The 24,208-nt window shown below is 38.1% G+C and overlaps 1 protein-coding gene and 1 pseudogene across 2 annotated transcripts; one reads left to right on the top strand and one right to left on the bottom strand.

Moving 5' to 3' along the window:
• The first annotated feature begins 245 nt into the window (after positions 1-245).
• Positions 246-2,785, top strand: LOC149828278 (methyl-CpG-binding domain-containing protein 5-like). The gene is made up of 4 exons (XM_090016798.1): positions 246-712; positions 1,518-1,661; positions 2,140-2,327; positions 2,416-2,785. Exons 1-4 carry the CDS (start codon positions 335-337, stop codon positions 2,417-2,419), a joined length of 714 nt encoding a protein of 237 aa, XP_089872924.1. The 5' UTR covers positions 246-334; the 3' UTR covers positions 2,420-2,785.
• A 3,808-nt stretch (positions 2,786-6,593) lies between these two features.
• On the bottom strand, positions 6,594-22,447 carry LOC149828277 (transcription factor AS1 pseudogene; annotated as a pseudogene). Its single transcript, XR_016434009.1, has 3 exons — positions 22,257-22,447; positions 6,907-8,058; positions 6,594-6,817 (listed from the first exon to the last, which is right to left on the bottom strand). The product of XR_016434009.1 is annotated as a transcription factor AS1 pseudogene (transcript).
• Positions 22,448-24,208: the final 1,761 nt, after the last annotated feature.

Raw genomic sequence — 24,208 nt, 5'->3', positions numbered from 1 at the left:
TTAAAATTTTAATATTATTTTAATAGTTTTAATATGTGTCATGATTGACACGTAATATTTTTTTATTTTTTGGCTGATACAGAACGATTCACTTGAGTATCGGTATCGGCCGATACATCTGAATCGGTGGTCAAACGATTCAGGGCCGATACCGATACTGACAACATTGTTCTCAGCACCCTCATGACCACCCTGCTGGCCGTGCGGGCTACTCGTGATGCGAGATTGGGCCTCTCTCTCTCTCATACCTAAAATCAAAACCCTAGTCTCGAACGAACGAATCCCTCGTCTCAGTCGCCGGAAGACGATCGGAGATTGCCGGAGCACAAAAAAGATGTCCGCCGCGGACGGGTTCCATCCTCTCCCGTCCAACCCAACGCCCCTCTCCGCCGTCCGGAGCGGCGACGACTTCAAAATCCCAAATCCGCCCTTCGTGGTCAGAGGAGGAGATTTGGCGGGCGCATTCGGGGAGAGATCGCACGTTCAGCTGTCCAGATCGCCCGATTTTTTCGTGGCGGACGAGGGCGGAGAGTTCCCGATCGTCAGAGCCGGAGGATTGGAGGTTTGCGCGGCCGTGCCGGTCCAGGTGGCTCCGCCGGAGCTGCCCGGGGCCGAGCTTGTGGCGGTGAATACGCCGGACTGGTTGCCGTCCGGCTGGAGGACGGAGATCAAGGTCAGGACCAGCGGGGCGACGGCGGGAGCTAGGGATAAGGTAAAACCCTGACCCTGCATCGGTGTAGGAACGGTGATCATTTCAAATTAGGGAAATTCCTCATCGATTGATTTGTTGCTGAGGTTGCTTTGATTCTGAATTTTGGCACGCAAGTACACTGATCGATTCGAATCTTTAGCATATTCTCTGTAAAATGTGATATTCTTTCCATATTTTTTCTGTGAAAATTGGTGTTGTGGACGCGGTATTCCTTTCAGATTTGTAGAAATCAGACGGGCTAGGAGGAATCGTTCTCTTGATCCCTTCTTCTCTTCTAGTTAATGTGGTGTACCTGAAGATGCGGAATTGGTTGTTTTTAGCTCTAGTGTTGTGTGAAACTTTGGGGCTGGGTAGGCTAACTGCAAGAGTTCACTGGTGGTGTTGGAAAAAATGCAACGGATTTAGAAGTGATAATTGTGGCAGTATTAAGTTGTTTTTGTTCTGGTCTGAATGAATCTTAGGAAGCACATTGTAAATGAATCTCAGATTCACAAGATGCAAGCAATCCATAGTGATGATAGCTTCAGTTTGATTTGTCCAATAAGTAAATGAAGTCTGGTTAACAATCATTTGTTCACTCGGGATAAAATGTGTGTTGGGGAGCCAGTGACTGCCTTAGTAAAGTGTTCATCTACGCTTGTTTCATGGTCTAATCATGGGTAAATGGATGTTGGATCGTATAACTGATTTGGTCATTACTAGACTATTGTTTTGTATAAGCTTGTGGCAACACATTCTTTCCTGGATTTCATTGAGAATAGTTGGTATATTTTATATTTTATAAAATAAGTTTTTTATTTTGCAGTATTTCTATGACCCAGTGTCAAAACGGCGCTTTCGATCAAAAAAGGAGGTGTTTAGCTTTCTCCAAACTGGAAAACTGGGAAGATACAAGCCTAAAGTGCGGGCAGACGAATCTGGTGCTTCCTTGACAAACAAAGACCCTTCTGTAAGTTTAACTGCTTAAAGCTTCTTGCTTGCAATGCTGTTGGTTTTTCAATAGAGTGGTGGTTAGACCATCTAATAGGAAATAGCCAAAACATTGTTAAAGAAAAGGAAGATGTCAATGTCTGGCTTATATTGCTTTATATGATTCACATAGTTGATCAAATTTGCTGTTTGGCCCATGGCTGCTCCGCCATCCTGGTTAGGGGCGACTGTGATTTGTCACCTGACATGAGATGACCATGGTTCAAAACCCACAGGAGGTATCCCTTGCTGCATGGTCAAAGCTGGGTGTAGTTTCCAGTGGGCAGGGGGACCTTAAGGGTATAACCATCCGGAATTCATTGGTGTTTGTCCTTATGATGTGTTTCTGTCCGCCTGGTCATTACTAGATTCGTTGTAGTAGAAACTGGTTAGTTTGTGTTCAATAGTGGACTTGTGAACTAACATTATCGATCACAATTATAATTGAATTTGTATAGGCTGGCTTAAGCTCCAAGCGGAAAAAATTTAATTTTTTCAGTAGACCAGCAAAGGTTAGATGGGTTCTTGATGGGCCAGACGGCTCATGGACACCATTTATTGGTGATGAAGAGCTATCTGAATCAACCAAGAGGGCGTGGATGGCTGCCTTTGATCTTCATGGGAACGAATCAGACCCTTTTGACGAGTAATTTCTGTTGGAACTCAGCTTTCTTCATCTTGGCATTGCAAAATCTTTGGGATTCACAGTTTGCCTTGACGTCCTACGCTTGCAGATAATACCAAGTTGGGACAATCTCCTGTTTTGGAAGGATCATGCGGCACTACCTGTTTCTCTTCAAGGATTATCGCAGATAGGCGTATCTTTATTAAGAACTGCACAACAAGAAATTATGCAGCTAGATTTCTGCAAAAGGGTACATGCACTCTGCAGAAGGTTTCAATGGTGAGCATGCTGCGCTTGGCGAGATCTTTATCAAAGTTTGTCAACTTACTATTTGTGTGTGATCCGAAAGTATGAGCAGTAGTGAATGCTCACAATGTAACTCATCAGGATGCACAGAAAAAGGAAAATGAACATGCATTCTGTAATGTAATCCTCATCCAAGTATATAGAATAGATGGCCTTTTTTTTCTCTCCTTTTACTCAGTTCTAGCATTGCTTTTGCATCACCTCTCATGCTGCACAGTTCCTTCTGGTCTGCACCCTGTGGGGAACATGAATTATGAATGTTGTGGGGTTGTGCTTGTGTTTTTGGACTGTCACAGGGACATGCTATTTAGGGTCGAGTGTCTAGGTGACACGTTCAACACCAATTTAATATTTTCAATAATAAATAGATTTTTGTACATTAGAATATCAACATACATTACTTTAGCTCCTCGTGTCCTAAGTTTCAAAAATTTGTGTTGGAGCTCATATCAAAGTCCTCGTTAGCTATTGTCAGGGCAGTGTGAACAGTGGACTCCACCTTTTTGGTTGAGCGGTTAGTCTCACATGAAAGCCATGCACGAGGCATTATCTTTTACACGTTTTTGCCTATGAACATTCATGTTTTTTTTATAGGCAAGCTGGGGTAGTTTGAACCCCACTAGTTATACAGCCGTATCATTGGGATTTTTCTCTTACAAAGAGTTGCAAGGAACGGGTATATAGCAACAAATATGCAACTCTTTGCAGGAGAAATATCACATGTTTAAGAGGAATTCGCAAACAAAAAATGATCCTATTATTTGGATAAAATGACACATTTTCTGAAATATTCCAAAATTTTTGCTATTCTCTCTATGTCCCAAATCACAAATACCCAACTTTGTGAGGATCTTCGTACTCTTCGCACGTGTAAAAAGATGGAGTTTTGCGATATATCGTTTCGCTCGTCGGCTAGCGCAAACTCTCACTTAAACATAAAATCACATGTTTTCTTATGCGGATTTCATGGAGCTCGCATAAATTTATTTACGAAGATCCAGTTAGATTGAAACCTCGAGCATCACAAATATCCTACCTAAGTCGCATATATAATACAAACATCACATAAATTTATTTGTGATTAGACTGAAATCTCTAACATCGTAAATATCCTACTCAGTCCGCATATATCTCACAAAGTTCACATATAAATGTGTGAACCTCTAGTTAAACAGAACATCGCAACCTTACAAATATCCTACTTATATATTTGCAAAATGATGACATATATGCGCTTATCTCTGCATAGATGTGGATTTTCTGACAAATATGTTGAAACATCGCATGTGTTTGGGATAAATATTATGCAAAATTCATTATTTGTTATGGAGTTCGTGTAATAAATGCGGCTCTTCAATACTATAAAAGCCGATTGTCTGCACTTCCAGGGTTGTTTTCACATAAACTAGGGTTCTTTGTGGCTCCTAACCCGCTTCCCTTTAGCCACTTTATGATCACTTTTTTCGGCAACTATTTTCGAATAGGCGACACTTTCATCACGGTTGAACCATCGATGACATTTTTTTTCTGGTAAGCATATCTTATTTTTTATGGTCCCAACAAGTTATCTTTGCATGTTCAATAACCTATTTCATTTGTTTGTATGGCTCATAAATTCTGTTTATTTGTTTATACATTGTGTAGCTTGTATTATAAGCATGACTAGAGAACATTGTTTTATTAGAGGACTTGGTCATCCTCGCAAATAGTTTGTTTGTTTTTTGCAATACTTATTAAATATTATTGTTTTGTTATTGTAAAACTTTTTTAATTTGTTTAATAAAATATTATCACCGAAAAGACTATGTCAGAGAGATTCACACCCACATAATCTTCTAGTGTTGGAATACAACAACAAAAGACAACAAAGAATCACAAATTGAGTTATCCTAATTATTTGCAAGCACATATTAGTGTTCACAAGTGGTTAGAGAGGGAGCCACATCCAAAACCAAAAGTTTGTGTATCCAACATTTTTCATAAAAAATTCACCCTCGATAAACACAAAAAGTTGCACTCAAATAAGTAACAAAAACTTTCAATATCGGCTAAACAATAACTATACATTTCAAAGTGGCCCATATTTAAGGCAACATGTGTAGAAAAAGTTGATCAGTTTGTAGGCACATTCTTATCTCTCATCTCAAAAGCATTTGAGGGGGAAGGAGACTTAGTAGTAAATTATAGTGACCCATTAGCTTGTACCAAGGCCTCAATGCTCAGATAGATGAAGTTGGAGGCGGCCACCTCCAAAGCAGTGGCGAGATAAAGATGAAGAGGGCGAAGAAGATACCTTAATAAGGGAAGGATGCAAATTCTAAGGTTGAGGTTAATGTGGATCCTCAAGAAGTAGATGTGATTGAAGGTCATGTACCTCGATCATTTAAACATGTTGTTAGCCATTGAAATTGTTCACAATCATTAAGTTGTTCATTATGCAACTTATCATACACACGAAATGTCTCCGCTTTCAATGATTTCATTTGCTCTTGAGTGAGGGTCACGTGGCTCGCGATTGTCGTACTGTACATATGTATGCGAATGTCATCACATATTTGTAGCTCGCGAATGTTGTACTATATATAGTACGACATTTGCAAGCTACAATGTGAATCTACTTTAAGTAAATGTTCAAAAATATTTGCAAATGTGGTGATATATATATATATATATATATATATATATATATATATATATATATATATATATATATATATATATATATATATATATATATATATATATATATATAGTACGACATTCAAGAGCTACAATGCAAATCTCTTTTAAGTAAAAGATTATCAAAGTGGTTCACAAATATGTGGTGACCTTCACATATATATAATATGATACTAGCAAACTACCTTACCTTCATGCACCTATAATTTTTTTTAGCTCACTACTTCCTTAGCTTCATTAGTAGCAAATATTTTCCCCATATATATATATATATATTTATTGTAATACATAACACTTTGTGAAAGATGATCATCAAGGTGGAGTATTACTCCCAATTCCACTAGAGCCATGCTATATATGGCAAGCATAGAATAACTCACACTGATACACAGTTTTAAGAGTTGGAAAACTTAATAATAGAAAGGGCCGCATCACCATATCCCCAGTGATACCAATGAGACAGACTAGCAAGGGTTGCAAACTGTTCGTATTCAGGATGGGGCTTTTGCAAATTTGGGTTGTTCCAGATCCCACTCCAAAAAGTATTTTCTGATCCAAAATCCTAACCCTTTGCACCCCTGACTCTGATAAACCTACCAAAAATTTTAATTTTTGAAGAAATTTACATGTGGGTGACTAAACTATGATGAATTTATGTTTAGCTGCCTCATTTTTCGAATATGTTAGATAAACGCCTTTCTTTGAAATCACTCGTGACTTATGTTCTACTTTTTGAAATTATTTATTTGCCCTTAAATGCTGTGCAGAATGAGCAGTTAGAAAAGTGGCATTCAATAACCGAAAAGAGAAAAGTTTAAAAGTGTCATCTTTAAAAAACTACCTAGAGTCAGGTGATAATAAAAAGTAACTCCAGGGAGACCCAAGGGTTAGTGGGATAGGCCTAGACCGTTTGACGGGCAGTCTAGGTTCAAATCTCATGGGCGTCACCCCATGCGTAAGCCAAAGATTGGCGACTCCCTGAGGTCAGGGGGGCTTACACATAAAGCTTGGCGACTCCCTGGGGTAGAGGTCTCTGTGCCTGGGGCGGTTTCTCCACTTAAAAATAAAAAAATAACTCTAGGGAGTTATTTGAGCATTTTTTTAAAGGTAGGCGTTTATCTTCAAGTATTAGAAAAGCGAGGTAGCTAAACGAAATTAAAGAATTTTTTTCCATACTTTAGGTAATTTGATGTAAATTATCCCTTTCTCTGAATATAAAGAAGCTAACCCTACCAATTAGTTTCCCCTTTTTACAACAATGGAAAGTAATGCACTTGAGGGCAATGCAAGCCTTGAATTTCAGATTGTGTCAAGCTGTCCAATAACATCTTAGTGAGGCAAATGTATATTGATGTCTGTGCTTACATCAAGGAATCATGATAAAATCAATAAGAGAACCAGAATTGATACCCCAAAAAAACTCACTTTAATTCCCATGAATGTGGTTTACGTGAAAAACACTGAATGACAATCTTGAGTTTGAAATCTGGTTTTGCTCCCTCAAGCCTCTACCCTTGTTATATGAACTGCAGAAAAAGAGAAAGGAAATGTGTTATAAAGAGTGCAAACTAAGCTAGATACTATCTCCTGCAACCTCATTTGTATAGAATCTCACCAATGTGAAATCACTCAGCTATGTTTGATCACCCATTCTGTTCAGCTGGATATGGCCGAAATCCGATCTGCTCGAGAAATCTCATTAACTGCACGTGCTTCACCATCCATTGCTCCATTAGCATCTGTTCTTTGGCTTCGGCTTCTCTCCGCAGGCTGGATATCTGTTCCCTGTACTCGACATCCATTCTTTCTAACAATATTCTCTGCTCCTCCCTTAGTGCACGCACCTTCGACTCGATCTCCTCCATCTTCTCCAGCCGTCTGGTTTCCTTCTCAGACTCGAGCTGCAGCTCCAACCTCTTAAGTCTCCATGCCGCTTCTTTCTTATGTGCTATCCACTGCTGGTGGCCCTCTTCTAATTCCTTGCAGCATTCAATGAACTCTGATAGGTGAAACCCATTGCTAGGATGCAGATTGCCAGGAACCACATCCATTCGCTCTGGACAGATCCATGCCACAGGAGTTGGTGAAGCTGTGCACCCAGATGTAACTGATGGGGACGGGGACAGAGTCAGGGCTACTGAAGGAGAGGATGGTCGAGCGGAAGACATCCATGGTGGGAATATTGGTGTAGGAACAGGAGGAGGTGAAATGGATTGAAGGAAGCCATCGGAGGCAGCCATGAAGAAGCAGCTGTTATTATCAACTGGGAGACTGAGCGATGGGACACCAGCGTGTGTCTGTCTTTCCTTCACAAGCTTCTCTGCAAATGTCTCAAGTATGCGGTCGTACTTCCCGTTTTCAAGAGAGTAGTCAGCATTGCTCTCCCGTTGTTCTCGCATCTGCCTCTCCTTGAACACCTCCCACCACTTACCCAGCCTCTTGGCAGTCCGGCCAGGGATCTCAGCAGCGATCTTCTTCCACTTGTTGCCGTGCTTCGCCTGAAGGTGGATTACCAGCCGCTGCTCTTCCTCGGTGAGGGAGCCCTTCTTGATTCCGGGTTTCAGATAGTTCTTCCACCTTTCTAGACAGGATTTGGCATCTCTGTTGAATTGGGGTTTGCTCATCCGCTGGGAAACAAGGTTCCATTCCCGAGGTCCATACTGCTTCACATAAGCATGTAACAGTGCATCCTCTTCAGGCTTCCACCGCTGCCTCTCCTTCATTTCGAGCACTTGGTGCCAATTTCCTCAACATCTTCATAATGCGTCTGCAAACAAGTTGAATTCAAACAGAGGGATTATCCAAAAGGAATGATGCTGGAGATTGCTTGATTTTCCAGGTATGGATTATAGAAGTGAGCCAACTGACTGGAAAATCATTATATTCCATTATTATGAGAAAACAGAAATGATGACTTAGGTGATCCGGAAACAGAACCAGAAAATAAAAGAATTTAGAACATTAGATACCTAAAGAAAATAATAAATGGATTTTCTTTCACAATGAAGTAATGAACATGCAGAGGAACCAGTTCATGCTTTAACAGATGAATTGTTAGGTTTAATTTGAGAATAGGAGCTGAATACTCTCATATACCCCCCAAAAAATCCATGAAAGCAATATTACCTTTAACCAAAAAACACCCTCACAATTCTTATATTTTCCCACAGTACTCTCATCCCTTGCTGTTTTATTTTGAAATCACATCTAAAGAAGATGTAGAATTAACAAAAAAAAAATAGTTTAAAGCAAATACAGGATTCATTGGTTCTGCTACGATTATCTTGTCTTCAGATCTCCAATATCAGACATTTTTCATAAAAATCAAGAAGACATTTCTTAAAAATCAATGCCTCACTTCATAGAACAATTTTTCTTTCTACTCCTCTTTTGAAGACATAATCTTCTCCTCAAAATGGCAATAGAGATAACTATGCAATGCACAAAAACAGTCAGAAACCCATCAAATTTTATGCTATTTGAACATAAATCCCATGTCTCCGATGAGTCCTATATCTCTTCGATTTTCCTATATATATCTTTGGACATCCTTCCCTTCCAAACCAAATATCTTGCAGATGCAACAAGTAACTATATGTTGGGTCAGTTGGATATTGTTATACATTTAATTATTATAAATTAGGAACTAAATAATATTTCTAGTAGAGATCCCATTGTATACCAAATCCCAGTTGTAAAATGTAGTTTATCATGGATCCAAGGTCATTTGCTTGCATGAGTTCTATGGTTTTCCAAGATATTCTTCTAATATGGCTGGATACATGGAAGACATTGCATCTTCTCTACCATCATGCATTTGAAATATATCAGCTCTTCACCTGAACTTTGGGAATGGAAAATATGGCTCCTCTCCCATTAGTCATTTGTTCAATAGGTCAATATCAACCAGAATGCAGCAGAATGATAGTGGTAGGAAAGGGAATCCTAAATTCTTGTTAAATTTTTTTCTACTAAAATAGTAAGCAACTACCATCCTCCTTTATCATCATTTTCAGACTGTGTCCACAATGCCCCAAATCAGCCTCATTGAACTGAAAGAACCTGAAGAAGTCAAATTAATAGGAACCACATGAGGTCAAAAATGTTGGATATGGGCCTTCATAGCTGAGGGAGGACCACATTATATAATTCATGGTTGAAGCGTTTGGCCATCATTTGGAAAAGAATAATAAAATTCAGTACATATCATTGATTTTACCAGAAAGACCACAAAGGATGACAGAGAAAAATGCTGGTATATGCCGATGTTTTTGCAATTAATAAGAAACATAAAAGAGATTGTCAGAAAAAACTTGCCAGCAACTATAGATGTGGCAACACAGATATGCTGGCAATTTTTTGTCAAACTCAACAGCTTCACCATGAATTTGAACTGGATGTAATGTTAATATTAATTTAGATTTAGAACTAACATTGGAAAGGATAATCCCTGTCTTCAGGCATCAGTCAATAGGAGAGGGAAACATGAGCAGGTGCTGCATCTGTAGTAGAAAAATGGTGCACAAGACAAAGAAGAGGAATAACTTAGGTAGAATATTAACACACACACAAATGGAATAAATTATTTATTAAATTATTAAATACATAACTGTGAATCCAAATTTATTGAATATAGGTATGTCATGCTTATATGCATTAGTTTCTACTGCACAACTTGAAAAGTGCCTGCATTTACGGGATGTGCATCATTCATTTCTATGGATGCATATACTATATATAAAGGTATGTGAATTTCTAAATAAAACACTTTCTTAGGAAATTTTCTACTCTCAATTTGTTGAGATTATTATCTTTGCAAATTAGATATAAGACAATGTATCCATCTGTTGGTAGTAAGTGTATAGTTCAAGGGGCTCAAATAAGTTAGCTGGACTGGCTAGAATTGCATTATCTGAGGGACCTCAAGTTCGAACCCTGCAACCCCTAGCCCACCTCTAAAAAAGAATGTGTCTAATTCATCAGAGCATGATCACATCTGGTTAAAAGGGAGCCCCATTAGTTGGAAGCCATGACAAAGCATGGGAGATTCAAAATTTAAGATTAAGAGAGCATAATTTTGTGAAAAAAGATAGAAATCTTATGGGGTTAAGAAATAGGAAAAAGAAAGGATGGAGAGAGGGAAGATTTAAAGCAAGGATCCAAGATTAAGAACTTTGAAGAGAAAGAAATATGAAATCAAGTCACAGTAGCTGCTGGTAGATCAAGAAATCCTAGTACCAGATGAGAAAATTAAGTATGAGACAATAAAAAGTCTCTTATATGGGGTTGATATGCACTTTGGAGGATGTACTTGATTGAGGAAGTAATTTGCTTCATCTTAGTAAAAAAGTAATTACAAAATGCAATTCCAGTGTTTGGAGAGTATTTTGTATCTAGAAGTTCTTGTGAATGAGCCTGGGACAGACAATGAGGAAAAGTCGTAGTAGTTACCTTCTACAAGCACAAAGAGTGCACCATATTGATAGAACTCGACTCCCGGAGGATCGGTTCTATCGGTCCGAGCCTAGCGGAGCGCGGATCCAAGCTCGTGAAGGAATAGGGCACGTGCGAAAGATGAGGCGGAGGGCAATGTCGTGGCTAGAAGGAAGAAATATGTTCCCGACTAACTGGCGAAAAGCAGGGATGGATAAACGCGTGAGGGAGCAAAATCTTTACCTCAACGAGTACTCACACACAAGAACCAAATTGGAACTTAAAGGTTGAACTCAATAAATCTCATTGAAAAATAAAGAAACTATATATGCCTATTTATAGAACAAAAAAAGAGATTAAGATAAATTGTACATCCACAGTTCTTCCCTTGATGGATTTCAGAGGGGCGTCCCACTCTCTTAGAGAGTCTTGGGGTAAGTGGGAGTCCTGGAGGAAGTGGGATTCTTCAGGGGGTATCAGACTCTAGAAGAGTCCTGGGAAGCCCATTTTCTCTCTTCTGCACAATACCCAGCTTGGCAGGACTCCAATTGGGCGGGTGTAGGGCGGATCTGGATGGTCTGACCCGGGGCAAGAAAGGGTCTGTAACAAACCACCCCCTCAAACTTGCCTTGCCTTCAAGGCAAGAACTCTAGGCACTGAGTTGTTGGTCAGTCCTCATCTTTTTTCAATATCATTCCACCTTGTGGGTTATGGGTCTACAATATGGAACGAGATCTCGAAGTTGCTCTATAAAGTGAATGAACCAAGCAAGATCAACCCCAACATGCGTACTGAAGCCATGAACATTCTTTATGATCCAATCAAAGTCATAAGAGAGGCCTCCAAAGGGGAACGGGTCAAGCGGATCTGGAGCGACTGGTTGAGATGTAGATATCGTCGTTTTACTGAAACCTGTTAGATCCAGCCTAATGACCTAACATTTTTTTAACTTCAAAAATTTCTCTAGTCTTGATCCTAAGCCTTTAAATCCTGCAAATTTTACCCTAGGAATATACACATGTTTGTTCGGACTGTTGAGATCAAGTTAAATCTTTGGAATCTGTCAGAACTCGAATTTCAGACCGAACCTGTAATGTCCTCGTTAGTCCCAAAAATTAATTATTTTCAACCTTCTAAAACCCCTAAAAAATATCAGAAAAACCTATTTTATGTACTTGAGACCTCCCACTAGTCGACCAAGCCCAAAACCAGCCATAAAACCTACCTTCGCCCTTTGTACCACTGAAACTTTAGACTAGCAACATCCTATCTTGCAGGCAGATAACACTTGACTTGGAGGGTGCAATCAAGATGGATTCATCGTGGTGCAAGATAGGTGATGAGATATATTGATCACTGCGCAAGATAGGCAATGCCATGTGAGATTTGGCAAAGAGTTGTGCGAATCCGCTGAGTAAAGAAAAATAATAAATCTGGACATGATCATTTATTCTGGACATGATCATTTATTTTGTAGATCTTCTGTTGTTCTTTGCGGGACCATGTGAAGATTGTCAAAAAATAGATCTAGTTCTCCATGAAGTGGATCTTGCATCATTTTTCGAAGAAGGCATGGATGAAGCATCACCCCTCAATGGTTGTTGCTGGTGCACCGAAACATAGCTAGAACTTGATTCAGTTATGGGCAAAATGAGTGTTGATCTTGTTAAATTATGTAATCTAGTATATATATTCATATATATATATATATATTGAAATACATATACATATGTACTATGTATATGTATCTCAATATATATATATATATGAATATATTAACTTATTTCTTTTTTGTTTCTTTTTACCCAAAAAGGGTATTTCTGTAAATTTCTATTTTACACATATTCTCCTTGGAATATGATTGTAATTCTTCTTTTACTTTTTCTTCCTTTCTTTTATTTTTTATTTTTCTTTCTTGGTTTTTGCATCACATAGGGAGGCTCCCCAAAGAGTCGTTGGGGAGCCTCCAACGGTCACATATGTGACCGTTGGGGGGCTCCCAACGACTCTCTTGGGAGCCCCCTTTTGTGGCTCCTTTATGTGCTTATAAATAGGGGTTTCACCCCTTTGTATTTCTTATGGCTTTGAGTCAAAGCCCAAGTGTTCAATAAAGTGGTTCCAATATTTTTATGCCGTTGTGCATTTGTGAGATTTTGTGAGTTGTGCTTTTGTGCACAAGTGTTCTAAAGTGTTCTTATCGTGCATGTGTGTCGAGTTTGTTATCAAGAATATTAAGGTATTGATCTTAGTATCTTGTTAGAGATATTTTTACATGGTATCAGAGCCTCGTTGAAGGAGGATAGTGCATCTCTTCATTTTTTGAAGTGTCTCAAAAAACGTGCCTTCAAGCTATTGGAATTTGAAGTAGATATTCTTCTTTGGGCAATATTTTAGAAGCCTCTTTTGGCAAGAAAGACTTGAAAATCTTTTGAGGTACGTGCTATTTTCTATCTTCTACCCTCTCTAATGGGTGAAAAGGACTCTCACTTCTCCCTTGGTTTTAAACTTAGTGGTTCAAACTATCATGTTTGGGCCGGCAATATGGAAGCCCATATCAAAGAAAAGGGCCTTTAGGAGTACGTTCAAGGTTCAATATCGAAACCCGAACCCAAACTTACAATCATTGAAAAAGGGGATATTAAGATTCTTGAATGAGAAGATAGACAAAAAGCCCTAGAAGATTACTCAAAAAAATATGATGAGTGGGAGATGAAGAACTTCAAGATCTTGTCTTGGATTTTTTCATCCGTAGAAACCAAAGATCAACGCCAACATCATTAAGTTCAAAAAGGCCTCCGAAGCTTGGTTGTACCTTGAAAAAATGTATACTTCAAGGGATTTATCTCACAAGTATTACCTCCAAAAGAAGGCTTTGACCCTTCAACAAAACGATTTGTCTATTCGAGAATATTTTACCAAACTATCGTCCATTTGGGACGAGCTTGCTATGCTCGAACCAAAATGGAGCGGAAAAGCAATTGAGTTAAGACACAAACAACTAGAGGAAGATCGATTCTTTAATTTTCTAAATGGACTTAGACCCGAATTTGAACAAATTCGGTCCTCTCTTCTATCCGCCTTCACATCTCCCTCTACTGTAGATGTAATCACCAAGCTAAGTGGTGAAGAAACCCATATGGGGATTAGTAAGAATAATCCTAGCATCCTTGTTACATCATCTTCTCAAGATGATTGTGAAGGGGTTAATGTTGTGTCAAGACCCAAGAATAATATGAAGGCCTACAAACCTCCTCATTTCAAAAATCAAGGTAAAAGAGGAAATGATCGATATGGCAAAAGAGACTATAGCAAATTAACTTGCCATTTTTGTAAAGAACCCGAGCATATCAAACCCATTTGCCCCAAATGGAAGAAAATTCTTGTTGCGGCTATAGCATCCCAACCAGAGGAACGACCATCTTAATCAAATGAGTTTTTTTCCCTTCAACAAATTGTGGATGCTCTACAACCTCTTCTCAAGGGAGGCATTTCCAGAGCTGCTATGTCATCCTCCTCACCTCCAGGTACAACGTTTTGGCTCTTAAATTCTGGTGTATCTTTTCATATGACTCCAAGTGCTTGTTCTCTTTTCGATTTTTCTAAAAATTCTCTTTCATCTTTTGTCTAAACGGCGGATGGAACACCTTTTGAAATCAAAGGAATAAGCAATTTTGAAGAACAAGACTTCTTTATTCCAAAAAATCGTCTTATACCAAAACTAAACTTAAATTTACTTTCGGTCTCTCAAGTCTAGGACTATGGTTCGATATAAAATTCTCTTCTAATAAATGTTGGATACAGGATAGCCAGTCAGGGAAGTTGATTGGGGAAGGCTCTAGGAGAGGAGACCTCTACTACGTTGATTTTCTTCAAATTCCCAAGAACCAGTTTTGTAATGTTGCTCAAAACAAAGATATTCATGTATAGCATAAGAGACTGGGGCATCCCAACATTGTTAAAATCTCTTATTTGCCTTTTATTAAGCATCTTTGTAATGAAAATTTTGTATGTAATGAATGTATTCTTGAAAAAATGAAAAGTCTACCGTTTACTCAAAGATCTATGTTTACAACAAAATCTTTTGAAATTGTTCACTCCGATGTATGGGGTTCGGCTCTTGTGATATCTAAGGGAGGTTTCTCATACTATGTTATTTTTGTGGATGATTACACTAGATTTTGTTGGATATATTTTCTTAAACATAAACATGAAGTTTTTTCAATTTTTAAAACATTTCATATGATGATTTTAAATCAATTCAATGGAAGTTTAAAAATTCTTAGAACCGATTCTGGTGGCGAATATCTTTCAAATGAATTCAAAAGTTATCTTGAAAGTCATGGTATTCTCCATCAAAAATCTTGCCCAAAGACCCCGCAACAAAATGGGTTGGCTGAATGAAAACATAGACATATCATTGAAACTACTAGAACCTTGCTCATTTCTCAAAATATTCCAAAAAGACTCTGGGTTGAGGCAGCCCTTACATCGGTCTATCTCATAAATAGACTCTCATCAAAAAATTTGAACAAGGTTTCCCCATTTGAACGATTATATGAAAAAAAACCTGATTATAGCAGATTAAGGATTTTTTGATATAAATGTTTTGTCCTTACTGATAAAAATGACAAACTCTCCCCCAAGGCCATTCCTTGTACCTTTCTTGGTTATTCTGAAACTCAAAAGGGTTTTCAGTGTTATGATATTAAAAATGATAAACTATGTCTCCAGAAATGTGAGCTTTTTGGAAAATCTTAGTGGTTTCGAAAAACTTGAATCTAATGATGAGAATGTAGACTATTCTTTTCTATTTGATCTTTTAACGAAGGTGATGAAACTAGTGATGATGAGTCAAATCAAAATGACTCAAGTGATAATGAAACCAGTCTTGTGTCCTCTTTATTTCATCAACATGTCAATGAGGAACCACATAGAGATCCCATAACCTATACTCATAGAGATAGAAATACTTTCAGAAGTGCCCTTGAAAAATATGATGATACTAGTGTGACTGCTCCTCAAAATGAGGAGAACCTTCGTAGGACCGAAAGACATAGAAAAACTCCTAGGTTCATCTCATATGAGTCTTTTTCACCTAAACATAGAGCATGTCTAAGCGCCATTCATTCTTACATAGAACCTAGAAACTTCGAGGAAGCACGAAAATATCCTGTATGGATAGCCGCAATGGATAATGAACTCGAAGCTCTGAGAAAAGCCAAGACATGAGAATTTCAAGACCTTCCTAAAGGTAAGAAAACAATAGGGTGTAGATAGGTATTTAAGGTTAAGACTAAGAGTGATGGGTCCCTTGAGAGATACAAAGCCCGTTTGGTTGCAAAAGGATATAATCAAGAATATGAGATTGATTATGAAGAGACCTTTACCCCAATAGCTCGAATGGTCACTGTCTGATGTCTTATAACTGTTGCCTCAATCAACAAGTGAAACATCTATCAAATGGATGTTAAGAATGCATTTCTAAACGGAGATCTAAATGAAGAAGTATATATGGATGCTCCTCTTGGTATGGAGTCTCCTAAAGTAAAGGTGCTTCGCCTTCGAAAAGCACTTTATGGTATGATAGGTTTAATTCTTTAATGATAGAAAATGATTTTTCATCTTGTTTTACTGATACTGCTTTGTTTGTTAGAAAATCCAATGCAAGGATTATTATTTTACTTCTATATGTGGATGACATACTTATAATCGGAAGTGATTCTAAAGAGATCAAAAGCATAAAATCAATTTTAAAGGATAGGTTTGAAATGTCTAACTTGGGATTTTTAACTTATTTTTTTGGTATTGAAGTAGCATACTCTCATAGAGAGTATTTTTTGTCTCAAACTAAGCTTGCATATGAGATTATTGACAGGTCAGGTATTACAGATGATAAGGTTTGTGAAACTCCTGCTATAGTAGGAGCTAAAATGAAGATTGATGATGGTGTTAGCCTCTCCGATCCTACTCCCTACAGACAACTTGTAGGATCGTTGATGTACCTGAGTATTACCAGACCAGATATCTCACATGCAGTTCATACGGCAAGTCAGTTTCAGCATGCACCAACTTTTGTTCACATGAGTGTTGTCTTACATGTCGTAAGATACCTAAAGGGTACTCTAAACAAGTGAATTTTTCTGTCATCTTCTTCTGATTTAAAATTAATTGCTTATACTGTCTCTGATTGAGGAGGTGACCCAAATAACCGTCACTCCACCACTGGTTTTTGTGTGTTCTTAGGTGATTCACTGATCTCGTGAAGATGTAAGAAGCAATAAAAAGTTTCTCTATCTTTGACCGAAGCTGAATATTGTGCCATGACAACTATTACCATGAAAATCGTATGGATCCATCAACTGCTTGAAGATATGGGGATTACTATTGAAGGGCTCACTAAGCTATGTTGAAATAACAAGAGTGCAATTTATATTGCCAAAAATCATACTTTCCACGAGCAGACTAAGCACATTGAAATAGACTGTCATTATGTTCGTGAAGTTATCTAAAATGAATCATTGATCTACTTTATGTTACTTCATAATATCAGTTGGCAGATTTCTTCACCAAAGCTTTATGTGTACCACGATTCAACTTTCTCCTTGGCAAACTTTCGGTCATCATGCCCTAAGTTTGAGGGGGGGTATTAAATTATGTAATCTAGTATATATATTCATATATATATATATACTTATTTCTTTTTTGTTTCTTTTTACCTGAAAAGGGTATTTTTGTAAATTCCTATTTTACGCATATTCTCCTTGGAATATGATTGTAATTTTTCTTTTTTCTTTTACTTTTTCTTTTTCTTTCTTTCTTTTCTTTTTTATTTTTCTTTCTTGGTTTTTGCGCCACATAGGGAGGCTCCCCAAAGAGTCGTTGGGGAGCCTCCAACAATCACATATGTGACCGTTGGGGGCTCCCAACGACTCTCTTGGGAGCCCCCTTTTGTGGCTCTTTTATGTACTTATAAATAGGGGTTTCACCCCTTTGTATTTCTTATGGCTTTGAGTCAAAGCCCAAGAGATCAATAAAGTGGTTCCAATATTTTTATGCCGTTGCGCATTTGTGAGATTTTGTGAGTTGTGCTTTTGTGCACAAGTGTTCTACAGTGTGCTTATCATGCATGTGTGCCGAGTTTGTTATCAAGAATATTAAGGTCTTGATCTTAGTATCTTGTTAGAGATATTTTTACAGATCTGACCTTGTCGATTATTACATGTACTGAGCATCAAGACTAGTTAGTGAAAGGGATCGTACTCTATATCTCATCTGGACCAAATCAAGCTCCTTAAAAATGGATCTATAATCGAGATATGATTTTTCAGATCCGTAAATTGGGTTCGTTCTGGGACAAATAGGGCTATCAACGGTGATTTTTTTGGGACTGACAGAGGACCGAGATGAATTTTGGAAAATCAGACTTGGATGCAGTCCTGTGCCAATCCTTGAAAAAAAAAACAGGCAGAATTTTGCCTAACTTTCGAAAGTCAGATCAGAGTCATCGGAGGTCGGATTCTAACTATTCCAAATTTAAACTTGAAGTACAAGAATCAAAGAACCTGATGCCAATGTAATCTCCTTGGAACAATTAGAGGAGAGATCTTGGGATGCAGATCGATATGGTTGATGCATATCACTGTTGGTCGTGGCTGGATCTGTCGTGCGGAGCCGTGAAAGGCTTGGGCCCTTGCTGCATTGACCAAAACAGTCTGGCTGGTCGACACAGTTTCCCAAAAGTAATGTTCTGACACCAAATGTTAGAACCCGACTCCCATAGGATCGGTTCGAGCCTAGTAGAGTGCGGATCCAAGCTCATGAAGGAACATGGCATGTGCAGCTAGGGCTTGCGGGTTCAAAAAATAAGGCAAAGGGCGATGACTACACTTGAAGGAAGAAATATGTACTGACCGACGAAGAGCAGGGATGGATGAACGGATGAAGGAGCATAATCTTTCCCTAAGGGAGCGCTCATACAAGAACCAAAATGAAACTTAGTGGTTGAACTCAATAAATCTCATTGAAAAATAAAAGAACTATACATATCTATTTATAGAACAAAAAAGGAGATTGAAGATAAACTGTACATCCATAGTTCATCCCTGGATTGGATTTTGGGGGGCATCCTACTCTCTTAAAGAGTCCTAGGGTAAGTGAGAGTCTTGGTGGAAGGGGGATTCTGTAGGGGGTGTCCCACTCTGGAAGAGTCCTGAGAAGCTCTTTTTATCACTTCTGCACAATCCCCAACTTCGCAGGACTCCAACTGGGCGGATCAGGATGATCGGACCCGGGGCAGGAGTCCGTAACACATATGCATGACCCAGTTTTTTCATTAAAAGAACAGGGAAATGGCAACATAACAAGTCCAATTGACCAAAATGTTAAATCTTGTCACTTAGTAAAGATATGCTCAATGCTTCAATAAATGATGCTTCCATTGGCATTGAAAGCCTTCAGAGTTGTTATACAGTGGAAGAAAATTCCTCTATGCAACATTTTCTAAGAACTCCAACAATATCCAGATTATGTCATGACGAACATGTAACACCATGCTAATTCTGATGAATCTAATTAATGCCAACAACTAGAACAAGATTAATGAAAATGTAACCATTGTATGACATATATTTAGAATTGCACCCGGACAGCTCAATATCAGTGGATCAACAATCATGATACATCTGAATGTTAGTGGGATTCAAGAACTTGATCAATTTCCATTTTGTGCTGGGTAGACTTCCTTTCAGTTTTAGCACTCATCAAACTCCTCACATCCATAATTCACTTGAAAAGGTAAGTTTCCATCAACCATTGAAATGACACATGAAAGAAATTAACTACTTTTTAAGCAAGAAAGACATCAAATATTCCCATGTCACAGTCTAAGAGCATATTAGCACATATCATGCAAGACTTCAGACCTTCAAGCCTAAAGTCATATTTTTCAGAAAGCAACACCAATGTAGTGAACCCTATTAGCCCATCACAATGGCAACTAGAGACCAAGTCAAACCAGCTAAAAGATCGCTTATTCAAAACAGTTACCCACAACTGCTGTAATAAATATCGCGAGATTTATAAAAATCTCGCGAGAAATATCCTGAAAGTTTAAAACGGCAATTTCTCTCGAGATTTTCAAACCGTGACAAATATCGCGATATTTACCGTTTTAGCAGATATTTATAACGAGATTTTCATTTTTAAATGTGTTTTATTTATATTTTCTTATAAAAAATATTCTTTTATATTTTTTAATTTAATTTTTATTGCTGAGATTTTGCCAAAAAAAAAACACGAGATTTATGAAAAATTTCAAAATCTCCCGAGTTTTTGACTCCCAAGATTTTGCCATTTTTAACTTTTGTCAATTGTCACTATGCCCACAACCTATGGTAACTGGACACTCCATTTTGCCTTCCGTACCCGTGTCAACACATGTATCCCCATGTCGACACACATTGACAACCGAACACGCCATTTAACCCTCCGTACATACAAGTTTGTATTTAATTTATAATTTATAATTATATTTTCAGTTTATAACTATATTTTTAGTATATAATATATATTTTAGATATAGCATATGTATTTAGATTAGATTCGGTTTATTTTGAATTTATTTTGTATTTATGTGATATTTAATATATATATATATATATATATATATATATATATATATATATATATATATATAGCCATGTCCCCATACCCACATTTTTGAAATTGCCGTGTCGTAACCTCCGTACTCGCACCCAAGTGACATAGCCCACAACCATCACCATGTCATCTCCAGCCGCATTACATTGAGTGCTCTTGAATGCACAAGATGAAACCTCCAGTGACAATTACCATACACTAATTCCTTATTGCTGAAAACTTGATTTGAGACTACTGAACAGTGACATATTTATATACCTCCCTTGGAACTTTCCTAAATGACATGGACCCTAAATAGGCCACATTTTCCAGTGAAATGTGATAGACTCATTTACAGAATCTCACCATCCTAATCAAGGATTAAGGGATCTTGTGTTCAATCATGCCTATCCTCCTCTTTGACAACAGAAAAAGGTTATACTTACTCCTAAAACCAACTTGTGGCACCCCAGGAACTCTTCAAAATTCACAACCTACTTGTATATGGCATAAATTAAAAACTTGGCATGGTAAAAACAATTCTAGATCCAAAGCTACAGAAAGACCATATCTTGCAGCACGCAGACAAAGCCATAAATCAATCACTCAAGTTAAACATGGATTTTACAATGCTAAGGTTACTTTAAAGACAAATAATATACAAAGTACATAATGACCAGTGCATCTTTCATGAATTCAGAAATTTGGAAATCTTGTGCAAAGAAAATCACTTATTTTGTGGGTAGATTGAAAACGAAAAAAAGATCAAATGATACACATGATGCAATGTCATGTACATAATGTTACCTTAGCAATGTCAAATCCATGATACACATGATGCAACGTCATCTTTCATGAATTCAGAAATTTGGGAATCTTGTGCAAAGAAAATCACTTGTTTTGTGGGTAGATTGAAAACGAAAAAAAGATCCAATGATACACATGATGCAATGTCATGTACATAATGTTACAAACAAATGAAAACGCTATGCTGGTGTTCAAGCCAAGAAGGACAAGGTGTGCGCACAGATCGCTTATGCAAAGAGAGATCTTGAACAATGACGGTTGGAGGACTAAACGTAGGATATGACATGAGATCCGAAGTTTTCAAATGGGCTTTCTATATTCAGTGATGCCAACAAGCCTATAGTTTTCTTCAACCCTCACAAACACAATTTTCTTACCACCCCACAGCCCACACCCCAACATCACAAGACAAAAAGGCATACCTCTAACAAAATCAAGTTTGGCAAAAAAACTGAATTTTCGTGGAATTCAATTCCTCCCTCCTGAGGGGACTACATTCAACTTGGTAAAAAAAGAGCTCCTTGCGATTGCATCCAAACAACAGAATGTCCTGGAACCCATTTTCGCCGAATCCAAACACGACCCACACCCACGCATCCACAGACAGAGAGAGAGTATGGAACAGAGTTGAGAGTAAAGTAAAAACCCCGAGTTCCCTTCCACCTATTCTAGTTGGAGAACTCGAAATTCGTCTCATCTCACCTCTCCGTGTATTTTTTTTATCGATTCAACTCATTCCTGAATCAACAAAAATAGTGGATCTAATCTTAAGGGACTCTCTCTCTCTCTCTCTCTCTCTCTCTCTCTCTCTCTCTCTCTCTCTCTCTCTCTCTCTCTCTCTCTCTTACACAAGAAGAAGATACAGAAGAAACCAACCCTTCGAAGCACGCACATTTTCGCCCAAACTCCAATCACCCACTTAACAAAACTCATCCCAGAGCCCCAAAACAAGAGAAGAAGAGTAAACCGTTCGCCCTAAACCCCCACCAACAAGCAGAAACCGTCTTGCTAACAACAGAAAAAGGAACCACAGAAGAAAGAAAGACGAGAAAGAAACAGAAGAACCAGGAAGAAGGGAAAAGAACGCACCAGAACTTCAACTTCATCTGCGAAGAAGCCACCACCATGAGAATCCCTTGTATACACCCTTTCTTCGCCCGCCACCGAACCGACTAGAATTCCCGAAACCCCCTCCCCCCGAACCCGATTCCGCAATTCGTCGAAATCGTGGCGTTTAAAGAGACGAAAAAGGAGAGAGAGAGAGAGAGAGAATGTCACGGAAAGAGCGGGAGAACGTGGTGGCGTCAGCACCGGATTCAGCATTTATTGGATGTCTCGGTGCTTTTTGCTCATCTTTGTTTCTGATTATTTATTGCATGCAGCGGACAAAACAAAATGGTGGAGAGAGAGAGAGAGAGAGAGAGAGAGAGAGAGAGAGAGAGAGAGAGAGTGGGGTTGGATGTACACAGGGAGAAGAGGGGAAAAGAAGGGGGTGCATGTACAACAAAAGGTTGGAGAGAGAGGTGGGGGCACCACCACCCACTAGCACCAAACTGAAGCAGCAGCTGCAGCACCGCCAGGGATTCTGAACGTACCTTTCAGACTCGCCCCCCACTTTTTTCAGTGCTAACAACAGTTCAAAGCATCCTCTTTTTTGCTTAGTGGTGATTCCGAAGCCACCCATCTCTCTAAAAAAAGTAACCCTATATCCAGAAAAGATGAGATAAGTTGGGATATTGCATTGTTAATGATTTATTTTGGTATAAGAGAAGAACGCGTCATACTTAAGCTTGGGGGGTTTAAGTGCACCCACTTATTCATTTCAGTGAGATAATCTGAAAGATGCTACTGGCTTCTGTTGTTTTAAAGAAAGGAATGTGATTGCTTAGAAAAGTGGGATAATCTGGGATATAGTATTGTGGACTAACAAGTTGAAAATTTCCCAAATTTTACTTTTTAAAGGGCATGTTTCAATGTTAGATTAGACTTTGAAACTTGTATTGCAGGGTACAATGGAATCTCACAAGGTATGATACTTTTCTAGATAAATGATGTATCTTGGCATGCCATAAAGATGCTTCTAGCTTTTTACTACTCTACAGGTCACCTACGAACTAGGGTAGGCCCTATAGGCTAGGGGACAATATTGGTGTCCCTTTTTTATCTATTTTTGTTTTTTGTTTTTTGTTTTTTTGGTAATGTCTCATAAAGCTATGTTTTGAGATTTGCAGAGAGGACTTGACTAGTCTTGATGATTGTCAGTTTGTGTTGGAGGTGTATGTGCTAAAAATCACTTTTCATTTAAAATCAGTAAACTTAGTTGGAAATCTTCTCCATGTCTTTTACAGTGTTTTTTATTTAAAACCATTAAACTTAGTTGAAAATCTTCTCCATGTCTGTTGCATCAAAAAGTGATGACAATGTACGTTAGAACCTTTGCTTTGCTTGTGCAAAACAAAAAAGTTGACAAGTCTATAATCACATTGGTGCCTCTAATAAGATCTATGAGTTGCCCACAAGCCAATGTGGATCCTTCCAATCACTTGTCTCAAACAAAGAATAATTTACAGAAAGCCGTTTAAGCTTATTTTCTTTTTTACAAAAAAACTAATTGGCATTTCACTTATTACATTTTGGGGGTGTACTTTTATACAACAACAACAACTTCATCCCAAAACAATTGGGGTAGGCGATATGAACCAAAAAAGAAAATCATTTTGGGGGTGTAATTTTATAATTTATATTTTTAAAAAAATGGCATCCATTAATTGTTTTATAAGAAAAAACAAATGTTATTTTAAACTTTACGAGATATATGAAATTCATTAAAAAACAGGTTGTTAGATGTAATAATTCACATCTTAAGTGGCTTTCAGTAAATAGCTAATAAGTTAGGTGAATTTTTGTAAATTAGTCTCAAACCAAAGGATGTTGGTGATGACTGTAAAAAAAAACCACTCGCACCTCCCCCATATCTCCCTTCCCTTTTTTAAAAATAAAAAAGGTAAATGTTAAATATATAACAGACTCTTTATAAAACA

Source organism: Nuphar pumila, chromosome 9 (assembly GCF_984573655.1).
Source record: "Nuphar pumila chromosome 9, dmNupPumi1.hap1.1, whole genome shotgun sequence".
In the NCBI taxonomy this organism is placed as follows: Eukaryota; Viridiplantae; Streptophyta; class Magnoliopsida; order Nymphaeales; family Nymphaeaceae; genus Nuphar; species Nuphar pumila.
Note: the sequence above shows the minus strand (reverse complement) of the source record. Positions and strands in the feature narration are given on the sequence as shown.